Source organism: Pteronotus mesoamericanus, unplaced genomic scaffold, assembly GCF_021234165.1.
Source record: "Pteronotus mesoamericanus isolate MK-2021 breed Mesoamerican mustached bat unplaced genomic scaffold, CSHL_Meso_final scaffold_54, whole genome shotgun sequence".
Lineage (NCBI taxonomy): Eukaryota > Metazoa > Chordata > Mammalia > Chiroptera > Mormoopidae > Pteronotus > Pteronotus mesoamericanus.
Genome location: NW_026555321.1, coordinates 47,201,791 through 47,222,858, shown reverse-complemented (window position 1 = coordinate 47,222,858; position 21,068 = coordinate 47,201,791). Strand labels below are relative to the sequence as shown.

Here is a 21,068-nt window from a genome sequence, read left to right as displayed (position 1 = left end):
AATTATAAATAAAACATTTGTTTTTTGGAGAATTTATTTCATTATTTTAAAGTATGCCTGAAAATATTTCCTGGGAAATAGCATGGCAATTCATACTGGATATTATTGTGCTTCATCTGATAGAATCACCTGGGATGCTTTGAAAAAAACACAGATGCCAGGGCCCCCTCAGACTAATTAAATTGGAATCTCTGGAGGTAAAGCCCAGCCATCAGTATTTTCAAAAAGCTCCCCAGGTCCCTTAGAGATTAAAATTCTTTTGATAGTATTGTGATTGCCTTCTCATTTGCTTGTGGTGGGCATCACTGATTGAACCTGGTACTTTTCCTACCTGAGCTGAGAGGTTTTCTTGCTATAATGCAACAGTTAGTCCTTACCAATCAACTGAGAGTTAAAATGAAGCCTGCTTGTTATCAGATTGTCAAAGAATATGGGACAGAATTGAATGTTACTCACATATAAGGTGACTGGTATCTTAATGTGATAACTAACTCTGCTTTCTGGCTTGATTCAGCCAAACAACAAATGTTTTTAGCTGTTGTTAATGAAAGATGTGGTAGGTGATATCGATGCTCTCCCTAGGTCTCCTTGGAGACCTCTGAACCATTTCTGTGTGCTGCTCCCCGCTCCTCTACCTTCATTGTGCTTTGACCTCCTTCAACAACAGGAGGGCTGTCTTTGGACTTTTCTTATACTTCACAGAGTCAGAAGTACCTGGGAATTTCTCTTTCTCTTTCTCTGAGGTAACTCTTAACCACTGGATGAAGGGCAAGAAGTAGGAAAACCCCCTCTCCTTTTCCTTGGGGCGGGAATGTCTCTGAGGCATAAGGTCCACTTTGCAGCTACCAGTGGATGAGGCTTACACTGCCCGTGTGGACTTCGACATAGCCCTCTGGCTTGACTTCCTTCCCTTCTCAGTCCCAATTTCCTACTTCCACCCTGGTTTCCCCAGAGCACTTAATTAATGTCACCTGCATGCAAATTTTTACCTCTGGATCTGTTTCTGAGGAACCTTTAAGACAGATGCCAAAACCTCAGGCCATTAGGTTGAAGAAGCGTCTGTGTAATTAAAAAATCACAGATACTCAGGTTGTACCCCCAGAAATTCTGATTCCATTAGTGTTGGATGTGGCCTGGACATTCGCATGTTTATAGATCTCCAGGTGAATCTGTTACCAAGGACCAACTGTAGAGTACATAAAAATCACTGTGGTTAGCCTGTTGTTATAAATTCACATTCTCAAGCCTCCCTATGCCAGGTATTCAGAATCCATTAGGTTTGCATATCTGATAAAGCTGAATGTTTCACACATTATATAAGTAGAGAGAACAATGTAATGAATTCCACTGAATTATCCAGCTTCAACAGTTAACTCACGGATGAAGGTTTTTAATGTGTGGGTGGTCCATTCATGAGCCACAGGCTAAGAAACATTGCAAAAAGCTTTGTAAAGTTAGCTCTGCAAATGCTGTAACTATTATTGGATGTGTAATAAACACCTAGGTAGTCCACTGGGGACATCTGGGTCAGCCAAAGATGGCAGACTAGTTTAAACTTGCACACCTCTCTCATTGACTCTTTGAGGCTCTCAGGAGTGTTGAGAATTCTGCGGCTGAGTCTGTGTTCAGCCAGCAAAGATAGTGGGATGAATGCTTGCATGGGGTCTCTAACTTTAATTAACCATTGGGACAATGTATTAGATATGGCTAATAAGGCTTTGTTCTAGGAAGAATGAGGGTTCTAACAGTCCAGTGTAAGTGTATAGGTAGCAAACTATTCCTTTTTTATAAAGTTAATGTAAGAGTGTGCCATAGTACTTGGAGGAAAGTAAAAAGAATCTCACGTGAAACTCCAAGGCTTTCAAGGGCAAGGGTCTATCTTGTGATGCTTCTGTTGAGGAAAATGCTCAGGATGAGGTGCTATTACTTTCCGTATAGGCCTAGGACTAAAATGCAGTATTATGTGAACATAATTAATGTTTTGTTTAGAATCATAACTGTTTATAGTTTAAAAATATTTTCTTGACAATATATCCCTATGAAAATGTTTTGTAGGTGATGATTAGTCAGTATTTATGCTTTAGAAAAATCATAGAATGTTTTGTTATATAGAAAAAAATTTAGCCCAGATCATACATATATACTAATTGCTTCAAGAAAATATTACCTTGGGTCAAATTAACAGATTAAACACAGTATATGAATATAAGAACTCAGATTCTAATGTCAGATAGCCTAGGTTAAAATTTAGGTTTTACTACTTTCTGGCTCTGTGACCTTGGGCAAGTCTCTTAACCTCTTTGTGTCTCATTTTCTTTATTTGTAATTGGGTTAATTATAGGACTTACCTCAGGGCTATTATGAAGACTATATGAGGTCATACATGTAAAGGGCTTAGAACAGTGCTTGGCAGATAAAATTTTAAAAAATTATGTAATACTGCTAGTATTCTGGAATAATAAACTTTTTTTCCTTACCTTTATGACAACTCTTTTCTATTTTCTTTCCTGGTTTATACTCCTCCATGGACCTTCAAATTTTGGAAGTTTCTTAGCCTTCCCTCCTCTCCCCTTCCCATTATTCCCTCCCCTCCTCTCCCCTTTTCTCCCTTCCCTTCTTTTCCTCTGTAAACAGTAACACTGAGTTGCTCTGTTTCTATACCTTCAGCAACTACATTCCTTTAATCTCCACACAAAACATTAGAAAACAATTTTAAATATGACATTTTTAAAAAGAAATATATACCACCTTTATTCTAGGAAGACAGAGAGAATAACACAATGGCTTTGAATATTTGTAGAATTTTTTCCCTAAAAAAGAAACTATTAACCCTTTTTTAGATGTGTTGTAAATACTTTCCTATTCTATTACTTGTCTTTTAACCTTTTTTATATGTATATTAGTGTATAGTCTTAAATATTTATTATAGTCATATTGTCAATATTTTACTTTATAGCTTCTGGGTTTGAATATGTTACTTCAAGGTAAGAAAAATATTATTTTGTATTTTCTCCAAAAACTCCTTAGATTTTACATATTGACTTTTAATGCACCTTAATATTTTTTGTATAATGTGTGAAATAGGGCTCTATATTTGTTTTATTTCAAATAATAGTGGTCCATGGACCTTATTTGTTGAATAAACCTATTTTCCCCATTGATTTCAGATATATACATTTGTTTCTAGAATGCTCATTTTATTTCATTGATCTACTCGATCATTTCTGTGCAGCTGTCATGATTGCTGAGATTTTATAATCTGCTTAAATTTTTAAATATTGTCTATTGGATCTTGACATTAAATAAATAAATAAAATCAATCTGCATTAGAAAAAAAAGAAAGAAGGAACTCCTACCTTTTGCTACAACACAGATGGAACTGGAGAATATTATGTTAAGTGAAATAAGCCAGTCGGTGAAAGACAAATACCATATGATCTCACCTATAAATGAAATCTATTCAACAAAATAAACTAACAAACAAAATAAACCACAGTCAAGGAAACATGGAGCAGACTGAAAGTGACCAGAGGGGATAGGGAAGGAGGACAATAGTAGAAAGAAGGAGAAGGAACTAAACAAGAACATGTATGAATGACCCATGGTTGTAGACAACAGAGAGGGAATTGACTGTGGGGGGGGGGTGTGGGGTTGGATGGGTGGAGGAGGGCAAAGGGGGAAAAACTGAGACAACTGTAATAGAATAAACTGATTTAAAAATTAAAAAAAAAGAAAGAAATGTATTCCACCTTTCTTCCAGGAAGATAGAGAGAATAACACAATGGCTTTGGAGTTAGAAAGACCCAGGTTTGGGTTTCAGCATAACCACACACTGGATATGTGTTCTTGGACCATTTCCTTAAGATTTGTAAGCCTCAGTTCCCCACCTATAAGATGGAGCTTAGAAGAGTCCCAATCTCATAGCATCATTTTAAGGGTTAGATGAGAGAATTCAAGAAGATGCTGAGCACAGAATCTGGGTCAGAGTAACTGGCAGCCATCTCAGTTGTTGTTTTTATCGTCACTGATGCTAAGGACACAGGGAACCCCACCATGGTGCCTGTGCGGCTTTTCTCAGACCAAGTCCCCAACTCTCTTTGCTGTGATTGTCCTGCAGTTCAAGCTCTGACATTTCCAATCCCTGAGCTTCTCTGAGAGCAAGTAGTCATGAACTAGTCTTTCACAGAAGGTGGGTTTTGAAGATAAGTCCATCCAGGAGGACCCAAGGCTCCCCTGACCTCACATTCTCTTCTGTGAGCTGTTGTTACACCCTGGATCCTGGGAATGGGACTGCCATTGTTATTCTTATGGTTCAGATAGTTCCTTACCAGTTGATAGTGTTATTGCAGACAAATTGGGGGCTGGGGAAAGAATTTAAATTGCTTGGCCCCACAGAGAGTTAATTTCTCATCCCTTGGACTGCTTTCCTATTCAGGGGATCGTTCATTTAGGTAGCTTTCCCAGCAATGGCCCTTGCTGCCTAGCAACTGCCAGCTCCAACCTTCCCAGAACAATGACAGGCAGCCATTGTGTATATCAGTGCCATCAATTTTTTTTATAAAAGATTATCTCATTTTATGAAAAACTAAACATCATAAAAATACAACTTTTCAATATATATATTTTTTCCAAACTGTTACTGACAACTGTAATACCAAAATGAAATTGGGAACTGCAAATTTTTCAGTGGCTACGAACATAAATGTGGGTGACTTAAAAAGAATTATGTACATTAATATATAACCAGACACAGTGCTTGTGAGCCATGAAACAGGCATCATTATTCCTGTGTTAACCCTAAAAGTAAAATATGTGATGGATTTTCCTGCAGTTCCTGAATGCTAATATTCCACAGCATTGTTTTACAAAAAAAAAACAACAACAACAAAAAAAAACAAACAGCAGAAATCAATTTCATCTTATTTATATCTGCAGAAATGGATGGTATGAATTTAAATTAATCAGGACATGATGATTCATCAGAAAATCAATAAATTAAAAGGTCATTAGTTTTCCAAATAATTTTTAGGTTGCTTTGCAAATCTTTTGGGTTTAATCTTCTCTATTAAATTACCTTTGGGTCTACACAATTATTTAGTCAGTAGCACTCAGTATATTAACTCCCAATATTAACTCCCAATATTAATCCTCTGATGGATTTTTGTCCTGGCTTTTTCTAATCATTTGACTCTCACCTCATCTGGAAACCTTGACCTCACCTTCCCTCTTTGGCAAAAGTTTGTCTTAGGAATGCAATGTGGTGAGCAGAGAGGCATTATGTAAAGTGCCTAAAAGCTCAGCTCCTGCACCAGGGGAAGCCACTTGAATTTTCTAAGCCTCAGTGCTCTCTGTGAAATAGGGACAACATGAGTACCTATTGCAGAGTTGTTGCGACAGTTTAAAGACTGTATTTGAAGCATTTCAGAGACTAACTGGAAGATTGTATGAATGAAAGTCAGTGAGACACTAAGAAAAAACAACTTGATAAAGCATTGCCAGTATCTATCCCTCAGTAAATGAGATGAACAGATGTTCTAGGATTTTACTTTTTCCCTCTACAGCTACCTGCCTCCCCCTCAAAAAAACTGTATCTTCAGAACTACTAAACAAACAAAATAATTTCTGTGTTCTCATTATACAGTCAGCTTGCTTCTCTAAATGTAACTCCTTTTAATTTTAGCTTTGAGTGAAGTCTTGTAAGTGAGAAATGTTCAGGTAGCATACTGAATTTAAAAGATTAGGAAAATTCATTTGTAATAAGGGCAGGTTGTCTGGCCTGGAGTTGGTTGAATGGAATATAATTTCATCATCATCACTACTGGCAAATGTTTAATGAGCACCTATCATGCATCGGACAGGCAGTAGGTCCCAGAGCATAAAGAGATTTCAGACCAGGTTCTTGGTGCATGCCATCTGGCTAGGGAACTTGTTGGTGTCTCTGTAAAATTTTGCCTTCTTTTTTACTGTCCAATAAACAGTACTTCCTTTTCCCGGAGGGCTCTGGCTTCACAATTGACAGCATCGGAACCATTTCTACAGCAGCAGCTTTTGATTTTGAGAGGGGAGCTAGAAGGTAAACACTGCTACTGTCTTTTCATTCACCAAAATGTCTGCCCTCTGGTTCATATTCCTTTCTGCATGAATGGTTTCCTCCCTCTGGCTTTAATGGGCTTCCAAGTGCAGGTGCTATTGTCATTGCCTTAAATGTGAATCATCACTCAGACTGTATTTGCACAATTGCTACTTTAGGTACTGGATGTAGCTATTTTGGCCCCTCTCTGTTCATTTTCTGTCCCCAGAGCCAAACATTGAGGTGATGTTGGTGGTTGTGTTTGTGACTTGAGATGGAAGTCAGTGGGGACTTCTCTCTGGACTGCTGGGACACAGAATTCATTCACAATGTAATCCAGTAACTTTGAAAAGTTAATTGACTGACATTTCCTCCTATTTCCTATTCATCTGCCCAAAATGGGTAGCCATTGGTTTGTAGTTATTACTTCCATTTTTATAATGGTTTCTATTACCCCCTTTTCCAGTCATATGTTCTGCATCAAAGTGCTTTACAGAAGAGCAAATAGACCATTAAGCCCTCCCAATAAGCTTGTGCCTGATTCTCATAAGGAGTATCTTCCTGATCACAAAAGTTGAGGATGGTATATATCCTACAAGTTCAAAAACAGAATATGCTTTCTCCTGCTGATTTCATATAGTCTGCTGGAGAAGAGTTCTCCTAAATTTGTATTATCTTTATATATTTTGGGGCAGAAATACTGTTAAAATTTTTATCCATTTTCCCTCACTACCAAATTCCTCTGTCTCATATTTGTTCAGTCTCATTAATAGTTCTGGGAATAATAGATAATGTCCATCACAGTTTCCTTTTATTTTGGCCTAGTTCCTCATGGAAAATGATTATGCACATTTCAAGTTATTTATAGATCTTAAGATTCATTAACAAATGAGAATAAAATTCATTAATGAGAGTTTTAAAGATTAATTTTTTTGATAAGTGAAAACCAAACTTTCTTTTTTTTCAGGGTCTCTGAAATCAGAGGAGCTGACACAAAAATCAAAGCTCTGCTTGTAGAACTTGAATAAATAATTATTTGGCTAAAGTTACACAATGGATACTTACTAAAGTTCTTCAAAGAGAACCGCACTTCTTAATTTTCTCTGCAATTCTAGAGTTTCTAGGGTCCCCAAGCAGAACTTTAAGTGGGAATGAAAGACATTTCAGAATGCTTCATTGATTTTTATCAATTCCTTCCCTTCAAAGGAAATATAGGGGCTGTGAGGTTTCTTATTCAAATGCTGATGCAAGAGTTAGATGGACTCATTGCTTTCTTGCTCCCTTGTGGTCCATTCTCCAGCATCCAGCTAGACCAAATGTAATTTGATGTCTTTGAGGCTGTGGAATGCTATTCACACCTCATTCCTTATGTTCTTGTAGTTTAGGTGTTCCAGAATTATTTTAAAAATTTCTTTATTCTTAAAAGTAAATTGGCTTTATGAAGTTATATAAAAAATAATCATCTGGTAGAAAAAGTTATAAAAGAAGAGGGAAATTAAGAACTGGTTCAATTATTAAGATAGATAAAAGGAAAGAGTAATTTTGGGCTCAATTATCAGTACATTTTAAGATAGAATAGATTTTTTTTTTCTCAGAGGGTGACCAACTGTCCCAGTTTACCTGGGACTGAGAAGTTTCCTGGGATCTGCATGGGACTATCAGTGCTAAAACACAACAGCTCTGGCAAATTAGGATCATTGTCCAGGTCATAGTTTATGAACACAAACAGTCATCTTTCCATTAGGATATATTTTTCCTCCATTCCAAGTACTCTCATTCTTCAAACTCATACACATCTCTACCAAAATAACACCTCTTTGTCATCTAATGTTCCTAATATGGCCCCATAGTCATTATGTTGTTTAAAAATATTCTCACCACCTTCTCTCCTTTGCATTTGTTATCAATTTTCAGAATTGAAAGGTCAGTGTTTAAGGGTAAGTGTCCATAGCCATATTTTTGTTTGCTCTACCGGATTAATGAGCCTACTTTGCTTTTTTTTTTTAATTTTTATTTTTGTGGATGGGGATTAACAGACTTTCCTAAGTTCCTGCTTGTCCTTTCAACAGATTTGACTAATTTGGTTTGTAATGAAGTCTCAGCATTTCCAATTGTTAAAATAACTGGTATGAGTGGTAATTTAACTAAATGAATCCATTGTTTTAACTGGTCAGTTAAGCCCCAGAGTTTCTGTTTCTGTGAAAGCGTGTTAGTTACTATAAAATCTTAACTGGCTTCACTTTCAGTTTCTCACTAGTTGTTAAAGTGGTTGATCCTGGAGGACTGTTCACTGCAGGGAATCTAAAGATTTTCCTAATCAATGTCAACAATAAAAACCCAGTTCTTACCTGCAGGTAAGAAAATGAAATATTCTTTTAACTGACCTTGAAAATTGGATATGAAGATGTAGTCTCTGAAATTCATAGATTTCCATTAGAGTGCAATGGTTTTCTTTTCAGAGAAGGAAAATAAAGAAGTAAAGTATGAACAATCACTTAAGATATAAGAGTCTAAAGAAAGGGCATTCTTAAAAACAGCAAAGAAAATAGTTTTAAAATATAAAACATGTTGAATTGCAGCAGAATAAGGTATTATTAGTGTAATGTATTCTTTTTTAATGGTAAATTTTTTAAAGTAACAGCGTTATTGAGATACAAATCACACAGTTTAGAGTTTACTCTTTGAAAGCATACAATTCAATGGCATTTAGTACAATTGTACAGTTTTGCCGTGATCACCTTTATTTACAATAATTCCAGAACATTCCATCACCCTAGAAAGAAGCCCCATCCCCATTAGCAGTAGCTCTCAAAACCCCCATGTCCCCAGCCCCTGGCAACCACTAACCCACTTACTGCTTCTGTGGATTTGCCTGTTCTGGACATTTCACATAAATGGAATCACACACTATGTGGACTTTTGTCTCTGGCTATACACACATATAAAGTATAAGCACAGATATTAAAAATATACACTAAATTAAGGAAATAATAAAGAAATTATTGGCCAGTGTTAGCTTGGAGGAACTTACAATGAAGCAGATTTGAAAAAAGGTATTTGAAAATTATCCTGCATATGATTTAACTGAAAGAAAAAGTTTCATAAAACAAACGTTAAAGTGCTAATTTCTTGAACTAGAGGACAGAGGCATATGACTTGTTCCATGTATTTGAAGATCTGGTTCATGGCCCTGAATGGCGTGACTGTTGATTGAGTGTCATCCTGTGGAGTGAAAAGTCACTGGTCTTTTTAGTTAATTCATTAATTAACTTTTTGGTTATGCTGTTATAGTTGTCCCAATTTTTTCCCATTTGCCCCTCTCCACTCAGCACCCCCACTCCCTCTCAATGCTCCCTCTGTTGTTCAGGTCTATGGGTCATATAAATTCTTTGGCAGCTCCATATCCTATACTTGCTCTTAACATCCCCCTGCCTATTCTGTTACTACCAACTTATACTACTTAATCCCTTCCCCTTTTCCCCTATTCTCCCTGACCCTCCTCCCCGCTGGCCACCATCTCAGTGTTCTCCATATCTGTAATTCTGTTTCTGTTCTGCTTATTTGCTTAGTTTATTGTTTTTGGATTCAGTTGTTGATAGTTATGTATTTATTACCATTTTAACATTCATAGTTTTGATCTTCTTTTTCTTAAGTCTCTAAGTTAACATTTCATATAATAATGGTTTGGTGATGATCAACTCCTTTAGCTTTACCTTGTCTGGGAAGCACTTTATCTGCTCTGCCATTCTAAATGATAGCTTTTCTGGATAGAGTAATCTAGATTGTAGGTCCTTGTTTTCATTACTTTGAATATTCTTGCTAATCTCTTTTAGCCTGCAGTTTCTTTTGAGAAATCAGTTGACAGTCTTATGAGAACATCCCTGTAGGTACCTAACTGCTTTTCTCTTCCTGCTTTTAAGATTCTCTCTTTATCTTTAACTTTTGGCATTTTTAATTATGATGTGTCTTGGTACAGTCCTCTTTACATCCATCTTGTTTGGGATTCTGTGCTTCCTGGACCTGCATGTCTATTTCCTTCACCAAGTTAGGGAAGTTTTCTTTTATTATTTTTTCAAATAGATTTCCAATTTCTTTTTTTAAATTTATTATCCTATTGTTTAAATACAGTTGTCTCCATTTTCCCACCACCACTTTCTCCTGCACCACCCACCCCACCCTGAATCCTTCCCCACTTTGGTTTTGTCCATGGGTCCTTTATATATGTTCCTTGACTTGACCCTTCTTCTTTTACCCATTACCTCTCTCCCTCCTCTCCTCTTGTTACTGTCAGTTTGGTTTTTTATTTCAGTGTTGCTGGTTATATTTTTCTTGCTTGTTTTGTTGATTAGGTTCCATTTATAGGTGAGATTATATGGTATTTATCTTTCACCGCTTGGCTTATTTCGCTTAGGATAATGCTCTCTACGATTTCCTATTTCTTATTCTCTCTCTTCTCTTTTTGGCATCCCTATGATGTAAATGTTGGAACATTTGAAGTTGTCCCAGAGGGTCCTTACACTATCCTTGATTTTTGGATTCTTTTTTCTTTTCACTGTACATTTTGGATGTCTTTTTCTTTCTTATGTTCCAAATCATTGATTTCATTCTTGGCTTCATCCATGCCACTGTTGATTCCCTATATTATTATTCTTTATTTCAGTTAGTACATCCTTCATTTCTGCCTGGTATTTTCTATGTTTTTGAAGTACCCACTGAGTTCCTTGAGCATCCTTATAACCAGTGTTTTGAACTCTGCATCTGATAGATTGCTTATATCCATTTTGTTTAGGTCTTTTTCTAGAGTTTTGTTGTGTTCTTTTGTTTGGGCCATATTTCTTTGTCTCTTCATTTTGGCAGCCTCCCTGCATTTGATTCTATGTATTAGATAGAACTGCTTTAACTCTGTGTCTTGGTAGTATAACCTAGTGGAGCAGGTGTCCTGTAGGGTCCTGTGGCACAGCCTTCTCTATCTCCCAAGCTGTATACTTGAGTTATGCTCTCCATGTGGACTGAATACTCCCTCCTCTTATAAATGAGACTTGATTGCTCTCAGGAGGTCAATGGGAGGGATTTACCTAGTCCAGATAGCTGGTAGGACTGGCTTTGACCCCTGGCCAGCAACAACCTCCCTCTGTGGCTTGTGGAGGTGGTTGGGTGGTGCTCCAACATGGTCTGTAACTGTACTCTGGCTACACAGGCTCTGGGGTTTCCTGGGTGGTACAGGCCAACTTCCACCTTCACCTGTGTTCTCTCTGGGACCTCTTGGCATAAGCTATAAAGTGATCTGTAGATGGCTGCTGCTAGTGCCAGGCCTCAGGCTATTCAATGAGAGGTACAGGGGGCTGGGATCAGCTATTGCTTGTTCGAGCTGATTTAGGAAGGTCTGGAGCCTGTACCTATTCCAGCCCTTCATATGGAAAAACCACTGTTACCAGGGTGGGAGAGTTGCTTGGGTGGACTTTTAAGTTGGATGGGGCAGAACCTCAGGGAATTGTCAGGACGAGGCTTACCATGTGAGCCAGGTTGATGGAAATTCAGATATGGTGCCATTGCAGTGTGGATCTGTCTAGGGGAGGGCTTGGAAAAGGTACAATGCCACTGTCTACAGTTCTACCTGGGAAGAAGCTATCTCTCAGCTCTTGCCCTGATGCCAGACACTTCAGTTCCTCCCTATATTCCACTGGTTCCCTTAAAGCTTCTGCTCTGGTGCTGGAGCCCAAGAGGAGTGAATCTGAGTAATTTCACGTGTGTTACGAGGCCCTTTAAGAGGAGAGGACTGAGAATTCTACAGTTTCTTCCACTGATCCAGCTCCCACTTATTTTTACAGCCAAAAGTTATGGGGACTTATCTTCCTGGCACTGGGAACCCTGGGCTGATTGGTCTGATGTGGGGGTGGGATCTCTCTCTCCTGCGACATCCCTCCATTTTATATCTACCACACATGGGTTTAGGACCAACCCATTCCATGTCTCTGCATCCCTGCTCCTCTGTCCCTCCTACCTGGATGAATGTGGTTTCTTTAATTTCTTAGTTGTCAGACTTCCATATGCCTCAACTTTCTGATGGTTCTGAGCAATGGTTGTTCTATATTTGAGTTTTAGTTTTGTGTGGTTGTGTGAGGAGGTGAACTGCATTTACCTACACCTCCGTCTTGACTGGAAGTCAATGTAATATATTCTTAGCGTCTAATGGGCTAGATTATCTCTCACTACCTTCAAGAAAAATTCTGATTAAAATATTCACACAGGTAGTTTGAAAACACATTAGGGCCAGCACTCCTAAGACACTGGTTCTTACTATAAAGGGTAAGAACACTGTGGTTAAGCATACAGTCTTTAGTGTCAGGCTTGGAGTCAAACCCTGTCTCAGTCACTTTGATATTTACTTATGAAAGTTACTTGCTTTCCTAATATCTGAATTTCCACATCTGTAAAGTGAGGGGAAATGGTATCTACTTCCTGGGACTGTGAGAAATAAATAGAAAAAATGTAAAAAATGCTTAGCCTTGTGTTTAAACAACAGGCAAATGCTGAACAAATGGGTTAGCTATTAACATTATTGTCAGTTTCCACTTTTGTCATTTCTACCTCTAGCCCTTTATTCCTCCTCCACAGTAAAGGGGTAAAAAAAAATTCACACCCAGCAAGCACCACTCTAATAGTCTTTTCTTTTAAAAAAAAGTTTATCCAATATTGAGAATGGTGTCTTGAGTGTTACTTCTGTAAAGTCAACTCTGCATAATAAAGTCAACATCACACTGGATGAAGAAATTCCAATTGGGAAAATCATTGGAGTATGCCAGGCAACTGATGAAGATAATTTGGGAGATTTAACTTTTCAGCTAAATCCATGGAATGTTTACTTTGCAGTTGACAAAGGTAGGCTGAGATTTGTTTTCAGCAAATTATATTTCTTATATGCTGTTGTTATCATTTGCTTATATTATGTCTTCTCTCTAAGACTTAGTTTCCTGATGGTAGGTTATCAGATTGTCTTCATTTTCAGAGCCCCTGAAATAAGCACGTAGTACTATAGATATTGAATAACTCTCTGCAAGACCAGTTCTTTGGCCACAGGTGAGCTAACATATGGCTCTTCATGTCTGCTACAGAATGAATGCATTGGCTCTGCACTGTACATGACATCCCTGCTCATCTTCTTATATGTAAATCATTCTGCTCTGCTTCAGGTCTAAATTTTTGTGAGAGAGAATCTGATTGGATTATTTAGAGTCAGTCATTCACTTCTCAGCCAATCAGCTATTGCTGAGGCTGGACTTCACTCAGGTTATGGTCCTTCCTTTGGGGAAGCCCCATTCAAGACAGTCACCATTCACCATCCCTTCTTATCTGAATTACTGCACAGATCTTTTAACTGGGCTTCTGCTTTTGCACTTACGCCCTTCATTTGTGTCAGTAGACCAACTAGAATGAATAAAAAAAGTCAAGTTAGATCATATTCCTTCTCCAAGTAAAACCCTCCAGAGATTTCCCTTTGCACTTGGAATACAATCTAGACTTCTCATCTAGTTCTCAAGAACCTATCCTCTCTGGCCCTTATCTCTCTCTCTCCAACATCTTTGTTTTTTGTCTCTCCCTAGTCCATTACACTGCAGCCAAAACACTAGGTTGCCTGCTTCTGGATCCTGGTCCTTGAATCTTTCAGAATCTGACCATTAGACATTAAATGTATCACATTATGGTTTGTATTTCCTAAATAATATGCCTATTCAATTTTTTTTACACTTGTTTAGTGGTTCATTTCTCAGCCAGATTTTAAGTTCCATAAAGACAGGGAGGAACTTCATTGTGGTATATACAGTATTGAGCATGGTACCTGGCACATAGCTGTCATTCCATAAATGTTTGTTGAATGAATGAGTAAGTGGGTTGGGTGGAATGGAGTATGGGGAGCCATTATTTTGTTAGTGTATTTTCACTTATGATATTCTCTCTGCTGGGAATGACTCTTTTACTCACCATGATTTCCTTATCCTGTATGTCCTTCAAGGCCTAAATTAGGGGCCCCTCTCTTCTAGAAAGTCTTCCCTGGTCTCCTAAATTAAAAAAAAATTGTTCTTTGCTAGCAGTTAAAGGTATTTAACTGAAGGTATTTTGGTGATAAACAATGACACATTGTGCCTACATTTTAAATCAGTTTCTTAAGTCTACTGAAGAAGGCATAAATCATACTTTATCTCTTTCAATGTTGTGTAATAAAGTAATTTTGAAAATGACAGCATGGGTTGGTTTGCAGCAAGATGTGTTGTTCTGTTACAGAGCATGGGACCATAGTTACTGCTGCCCGCCTTGATGTGGAGAGAGCTGGGTTTGCACGTGTTCAGTCCTTCTCCATTAAGGCTTGTGACCAAGACCAGCGGTGTGCAGCAATTTCAGTGATGATCTATATCCATGGCATTAATGACAACTCCCCTTTTTGTGATCAATATCTGATTAGGTGAGCTGAGATGAGTGTGCTGGATTAAGAATTCAGAGTGGAGAACAGAGGTATTGCTATATTTATTGGCTCAACTACACGTGGGTTAATCATCATGTTGACTCTTGCTCAGTCTCATATTCTGGTTCTCAGAAACAACCTGTTGGAAGGGGAACTTCCTGGATCTGAGTTAGTAACATGTTAAAAGCCTATGTTTTGAAGTCAGAGACCTGGCTTGGAATCCTGGTTCTATCACTTATTAAAAATGTGATCTTGCGTGATTTACTTAAGCCCTTTGATTTTCAATTTCTTTCATTATTAAATGGGATAATGATAGTGCTTACTCTATAGGGAGTTTTGAATAAGAAATGGGATAATTAATATAACATTCTGAGCACAGAGCTGAGCATGTGGTGTCAGTTTCATAATTGCTATTTATCACAGTTCCATGACCCCTTTTCCAGTGACCCCTTGGCACTGGATTTTTTCAGGATTAAGAATTTTTTTTTTTAACTTTAGGAAGGTAATATGATATATGTATCATGCATTATGTGAATGCCCTAAATTCAAATCTGTGAATATCTCTGCAGTAAATATATGAATACTCACAGTAAGTGGGGCAAATAAAGATCTGACAATTCAGGCCATGTATGGATATCAACAATTTAAGATCAGGTCATGTTTTGATGACAAATAAGTTATGAGAAAATTCTGAGTTTCAGAGCCTTTGAATTTTGGAATTTGAATAGGGATTGTGGAGCTGTGTTCTTGTCAGCATGACTGTTTTTATCACTTGAGGCTCAGTCTCCAATCTTCCATCTCTGTCACTCTTCTATGTCCTTTCACCTTAGGCACTCAACTACACATAGGAGAGCTGCCTCTGTGTTTCTCAGGCTTTATTCCTGATTATCTGGCTTCTGATAATTATTACCAGTGTGGTCTTCTTTGGGCCCCCATATTATTCACCATTTAAATGGAGGTGATAATATCACCTGCCTCATAGAATTGTTATAAGGATCAAGTACAGCAAGCCTTGGAATTTGCTCAGTATGGGATTTGGCATATGCTCAGCAAATGTTATTCTTTTATCTTCCTTCTCCTTTTCCTTTTTCTTTCCCCAGGAATATTATAGTTAATTAACCAAACACCCACCACACACTAAACCCAGTGCTATAGTCCCTGGAGGTGATAGAAGAGTTGCTATGCTCATTTGCTATTAGGAGGTTGTATCCTGTCAGGATGATAAGATGAGTACATGTGAAACAATAGTAAAAAGTTCAAGATGGTTTTAAATTACATGTGCTGTGCTTTAACTGTTAAGAGTAAGGATATATGGGATTGAAGTACTCAGGGGAGCTTCCTAAAGGAGGAAAATCTATGTTAGTCTTTAAAGAATAAGTAGAATTTAAACTCTGAAGGCTTACGAGTGAGCACTGGGTGAACCCAGGGAAGAAATGGGTGAACACATAGACATGGAGGTAAGTCCACTGTGACTGTAGAATGGTAAGGTTTGTCTCTCTTGACTACACCATACAGATGCTCCAGATTGGAACCTTCCTTCTTATCTGATTCCTACTCAAGCATCTCCATTGAAGTGTCCTTGATAGACTTCTAAACAAGTACCTAGCTGGGTGCAGAAAAAAAAAATACTCCCAGAAAATGAGGCGAGTGTTACCAAATTTATAGCACTTTTTTGGAAATGGCTTCCCAGGTGATACCCCAAACCTGGCCTTTCTTCCCAGGATAAATAGAATAGTCACACTTGAGTGTTATCCAAACTACTGGATTTTTATGCAAAAAGTATTATGTTTTAAAAGACTATCCATCTAAGCCATTTTTTCTTCTTAAAAAACAGGTACACAGGAAAAGAGGTGATTGCAAATAATACAGTAGTTGCAAAACTCTTGTGTCATGACCTTGATGATCCTCCTGATGTGATACATTATGCTCCAAGCTTGGGACCAATTGGTTCTGGACAACTCTTTGAACAAGTGCCAAATGCTGAAAATTTCATCCAGGTGAGCACAAGCTGCTGTACCTCCTGGGAGTTTTCCTAAGGAGGCAGTCATTCATGACTGCAGTTGGTAGATTCAGCAAGAGGAGCTCTCACACAGCGGATAGGGTCTGGCCTCCTCTGCTCTCTTGCTGGAAGATATGTGGTCAGGTGCTTTATTATTTCACTGCTGGCCATTGTTTTCTCCTTTTTATTAAAAAAACTATTTTATTGTTCATGCTATTAAGAGTTGTCTGACTTTTTCCTCCTTTACTCCCCTTCACCCAGCCCACCACACACTTCCATTAACAGTCCACTTGTCATTGTCCATGTCCATGTCCATGGGTCCTTCATATATGTTCTTTGACTAACCCCTTCACCTTCTTTTAATCAATACCCACCTCCCTGCTTCCTCTCTTACAGCTGTCAGTGTTCCATGTCTCCATGCCTCTGGTTCTATTTCACTCTTAGTTTATTTTGTTCACTAGATACTTCTTATAAGTGAGATCATATGGTATTTGTTATTCATTGACCAGCATATTTCACTTAGCATAATAGTCTCCAGCTCCATCCATGCTGTCACAAAATGTAGGAATTCCTTCTTTCTTTCTGCTCTGTATTATTCCATTGTGTAGATGGTAGATGTACCACATTTAATCAACTCATCAACTGATGGGTACTTAGGCTGTTCCTAAATGTTGACTATTGTAAATAATGCTACTACGAACACAAGAGTGCATAAATTCTTTTGAATTGGTGTTTTGGGATTCTTAGGGTAGATTCCCAGCAGTGGAATAGCTGGGCCAAAAAGCAGTTCCATTTTTAGTTTTTTGAGGAAATTCCATACTGTTTTCCACAGTGGCTGCACCAGTCTGCATTCCCACCAACAGTGCACAAGGGTTCCTTTTTCTCTCTACTTTCACTAGCACTTGTTGTTTGTTGATTTATTAACGATAGCCATTCTGATAGGTGTGAGGTGATATATCACCTCTCTGATGACTAATAATGTTGAGCATTTTTTCATATGTCTATGTGCCATCTGTATATCCTCCCTGGAGAAGATTCTATTCAGGTCCTTTGCCCATTTTTAATTGGATTATTTGTCTTCCTGGTGTTGAGTCGTATAAGTTCTTCATATATTTTTAAAATTAAAACCTGTCCAGTGTATTTTTGATAAATATGTTCTCCCATACAGTTGGTTCCATTTTCCTTTTGATGATGGTTTCTTTAGCTCTACAGAAGCTTTTTAATTTGATGTAGTCCTATTTGTTTATTTTTCCTTTATTTCTCATGCCCTAGGATACCTATCAGAAAAAATATTGCTACATGAGATCTAACTGAAATTTTACTGCCTGTGTTTTCCTCTGGGATTTTTATAGTATCATGACTTATGTTTAAGTCTTCTATTCATTTTTAATTTATTCTGGTGTATGGTATAAGATGGTGTTCTAGTTTCATTTTGTTGCATGTACCAGTCCAGTTTTATCAACACCATTTATCAAAGAGACTGTCTTTACTCCATTGTATGTTCTTGCCTCCTTTGTCAAATATTAATTGACCATAAAAACATGGGTACATTTTTGAGCTCTCTATTCTGTTCCATTAACTGTGTGTCTGTTCTTATTCCCATACTAGACTGTTTTGATTACAGTGGACTTGTAGTATAGTTTAAAAGAAGATATTGTGACATCTCTACTTTGTTCTTCTTTCTCAGGTTTGCTAAGGCTATTTGGGGTTGTTTTGGTTCCATATAAATTTTTGGAATATTTATTCTGGACCTATGAAATATGCCATTGGTGCCTTAATAGGAATTGTGTTGAATCTATAGGTTGCTTTGGGTAGTATGAACATTTTAATGATGTTAATTGTTCCAATTCATGAACATTGTATATACTTCCACTGATTTGTATCTTCATCAATTTCTTCTTCAGTGTCCTATAGTTTTCAGAGTACAGGTCTTTTATCTCCTTGGTTAAATTTATTCCTAGGTACTTCTTTTGTTGTTGCAATAGTAAATTTTAGGTTCTCTTTCCAATAGTTCATTGTTGGTGTATGAAAATGCCATTGATTTCTGAATATTGACTATAATGACAGCTTTACTTCCTCTTTTCCAATTTGGATGCCTTTTATTTTTTCATCTTGTCTGATCACTGTGGCTGGGACATCAAATACTTTGTAGAATAGGAGTGGTGATAGCAGACACCCCATGCATTGTTCCTGATCTTAAGGGAAATTCTTTAAGTTTTTGCCCATTGAGTATGATATTGACAGTAGGGTTTTTGCATATGGCCTTTTTTACATTGAGGTATGTTCCCTCTAATCCCACTTTGCTGAGCATTTTTATCATAAATCGGTGCTGGGTTTTATCAAATGCTTTTCCCTCATCTATTGATATGATCATGTGATTTTTGTCTCTCTTTATTTATATGTGATATATCATGTTTATTGATTTGTGGATACTGTAACATTCTTACATCCCTGGGATAAAACCCATTTGATCATGGTTTATGACCTTTTTTATGTGTTGCTGGATCTGGTTTGTTGAGGATTTTAGCATCTATGTTCATCAGAAATATTGACCTGTAATTTTCTTTTTTAAAAATTTTATTTTATTTATATTTATTTTTAATTAATTAATTAATTTTTCCAAATACATTTGTCTCTACCTTTCCCCCACCACTTTCCTCTGCCCCCTCCCCCCCTACCTCCCTCAATCCTTCCCCACTTAGGATTTGTCCATGAGTCCTTGCTATATGTTCCTTGACTTGCCCCTTCCCTTCCTTTTCCCCCACCCACACCTCCCTCCTTCCCTCTTGTCTCTGTTGGTTTCTTTTTCTTTCAGTACTGCTGGTCTTATTTTCCTTGCATCTTTGTTTTGTTGGTTAGGTTCCGCTTATAGGTGAGATCATATGCTGTTTGTCTTTTGCCCTCCTGCCTATTTCGCTTAGCATAATGCTCTCTAGTTCCATCCATGCTGTTGTGAAGTGTAGTAGTCTTTTTTTATTTCTGCTGCATAGTATTCCATTCTGTAAATGTACCATAGTTTTTTGATCCAATCATCTACCGATGGACATTTAGGTTGCTTCCAACACTTGGCTATTGTAAATTGTGCTGCTATGAACGTTGGGGTGCATAGGTTCTTTTGAATTGGTGTTTTGGGATTCTTAAGGTATAGTCCCAGCAGGGGAATCACTGGATCAAAAGGCAGTTCCACTGTCAGCTTTTTGAGGAAATTCCACACTGCTTTCCACAATGGCTGCACGACTCGGCATTCCCATCAACAGTGTACTAGTGTTCCCTTTTCTCCACAGCCTTGCCAGCACCTGTTGTTTGTGGATCTGTTTATGATGACCATTCTGACCAGTGTGAGGTGGTATCTCATTGTGGATTTGATCTGCATTTCTCTGATGGCTAGTGATGCCAAGCATCTTTTCAAATGTCTCTGGGCCCTCTGTATCTCTTCCTTGGAAAAGCGTCTGCCCAGGGCCTTTGCCCATTTTTTGATTGGATCATTTGTCGTCTTGGAGTGGAGTCATGTGAGTTCTTTATATATCTTGGAGATCAAACCTCTATCTGATGTATCATTAGCAAATATATTTTCCCATACAGTTGGCTCCTTTTTCATTTTACTGATGTTTTCTTTAGCCGTGCAGAAGCTTCTTATTTTGATGAGGTCCCACTTGTTTATTCTTTCCTTTATGTCCCTTGCGTTAGGAGACATATCAGTGAAAAAATGGCATGGGATATCTGAGAGTTTCCTGCCAATGTTCTCCTCTAGGACTTTTATGGTGTTGCGACTTATATTTAAGTCTTTTATCCATCTTGAGTTTTTTTTGTGTATGGTGTCAGCTGAGGATCCAATTTCAATTTTTTTGCACATAGCTGTCCAGCTCTCCCAACACCATTTGTTAAAGAGGCTATTATTGCTCCATTTTATGCTTCTGCCCCCTTTGTCAAGTATTAGTTGCCCACATAGACCAGGGCTTATTTCTGGGCTTTCTATTCTGTTCCACTGGTCTATGGGTCTGTTCTTGTGCCAGTACCAGATTGGTTTGAGTATAGTGGCTCTGTAATACTGTTTGATGTCCAGTATTGTGATCCCTCCTACTTTGTGTTTCTTTGTCAAAATTGCTGCGGCTATCTGAGGCCATTTATGGTTCCATATAAATTTTTGAAATGTCTGTTTTATTTCTGTGAAATACGTCATTGGAATCTTAATAGGGATTGCATATTTATAAAAGGCTTGTTGATTTTATTTACCTTTTCAAAGAACCACCTTCTGGATTGGTCGATCCTTTAAATTGTTCTTTTTTTCTCTATGTCATTCAGTTCTGCTCTGATTTTGATTATTTCCTTCCTTCTACTTGCTCTGGGACTTATTTGTTGTTGTTTCTCCGGTTCTTGAAGTTGTAGTGTTAGGTCTTTTATTTGAAATGTTTCTATCTTTTTTAGGTAAGGCTGTATTGCTATGAACTTCCCTCTCAGGGCTGCCTTTTCTGTGTCCCATAGGTTTTGGACTGTTTGTTCATTTTCATTTGTTTCCAGAAATTTTTTGATATCTTCTCTTA

The 21,068-nt window shown here is 37.7% G+C and overlaps 1 protein-coding gene across 1 annotated transcript in view; it reads left to right on the top strand.

Moving 5' to 3' along the window:
* The window catches only part of LOC129087830 (cadherin-related family member 3-like), a 90,719-nt gene that overhangs the window by 27,020 nt on the left and 42,631 nt on the right, over positions 1–21,068 (top strand). The window contains exons 5-9 of the mRNA XM_054594854.1: positions 5,979–6,073; positions 8,317–8,424; positions 12,753–12,949; positions 14,351–14,528; positions 16,363–16,525. Of these exons, the coding sequence (XP_054450829.1) occupies positions 5,979–6,073; positions 8,317–8,424; positions 12,753–12,949; positions 14,351–14,528; positions 16,363–16,525 (741 nt within the window). The remainder of the gene's footprint in view (positions 1–5,978; positions 6,074–8,316; positions 8,425–12,752; positions 12,950–14,350; positions 14,529–16,362; positions 16,526–21,068) is intronic.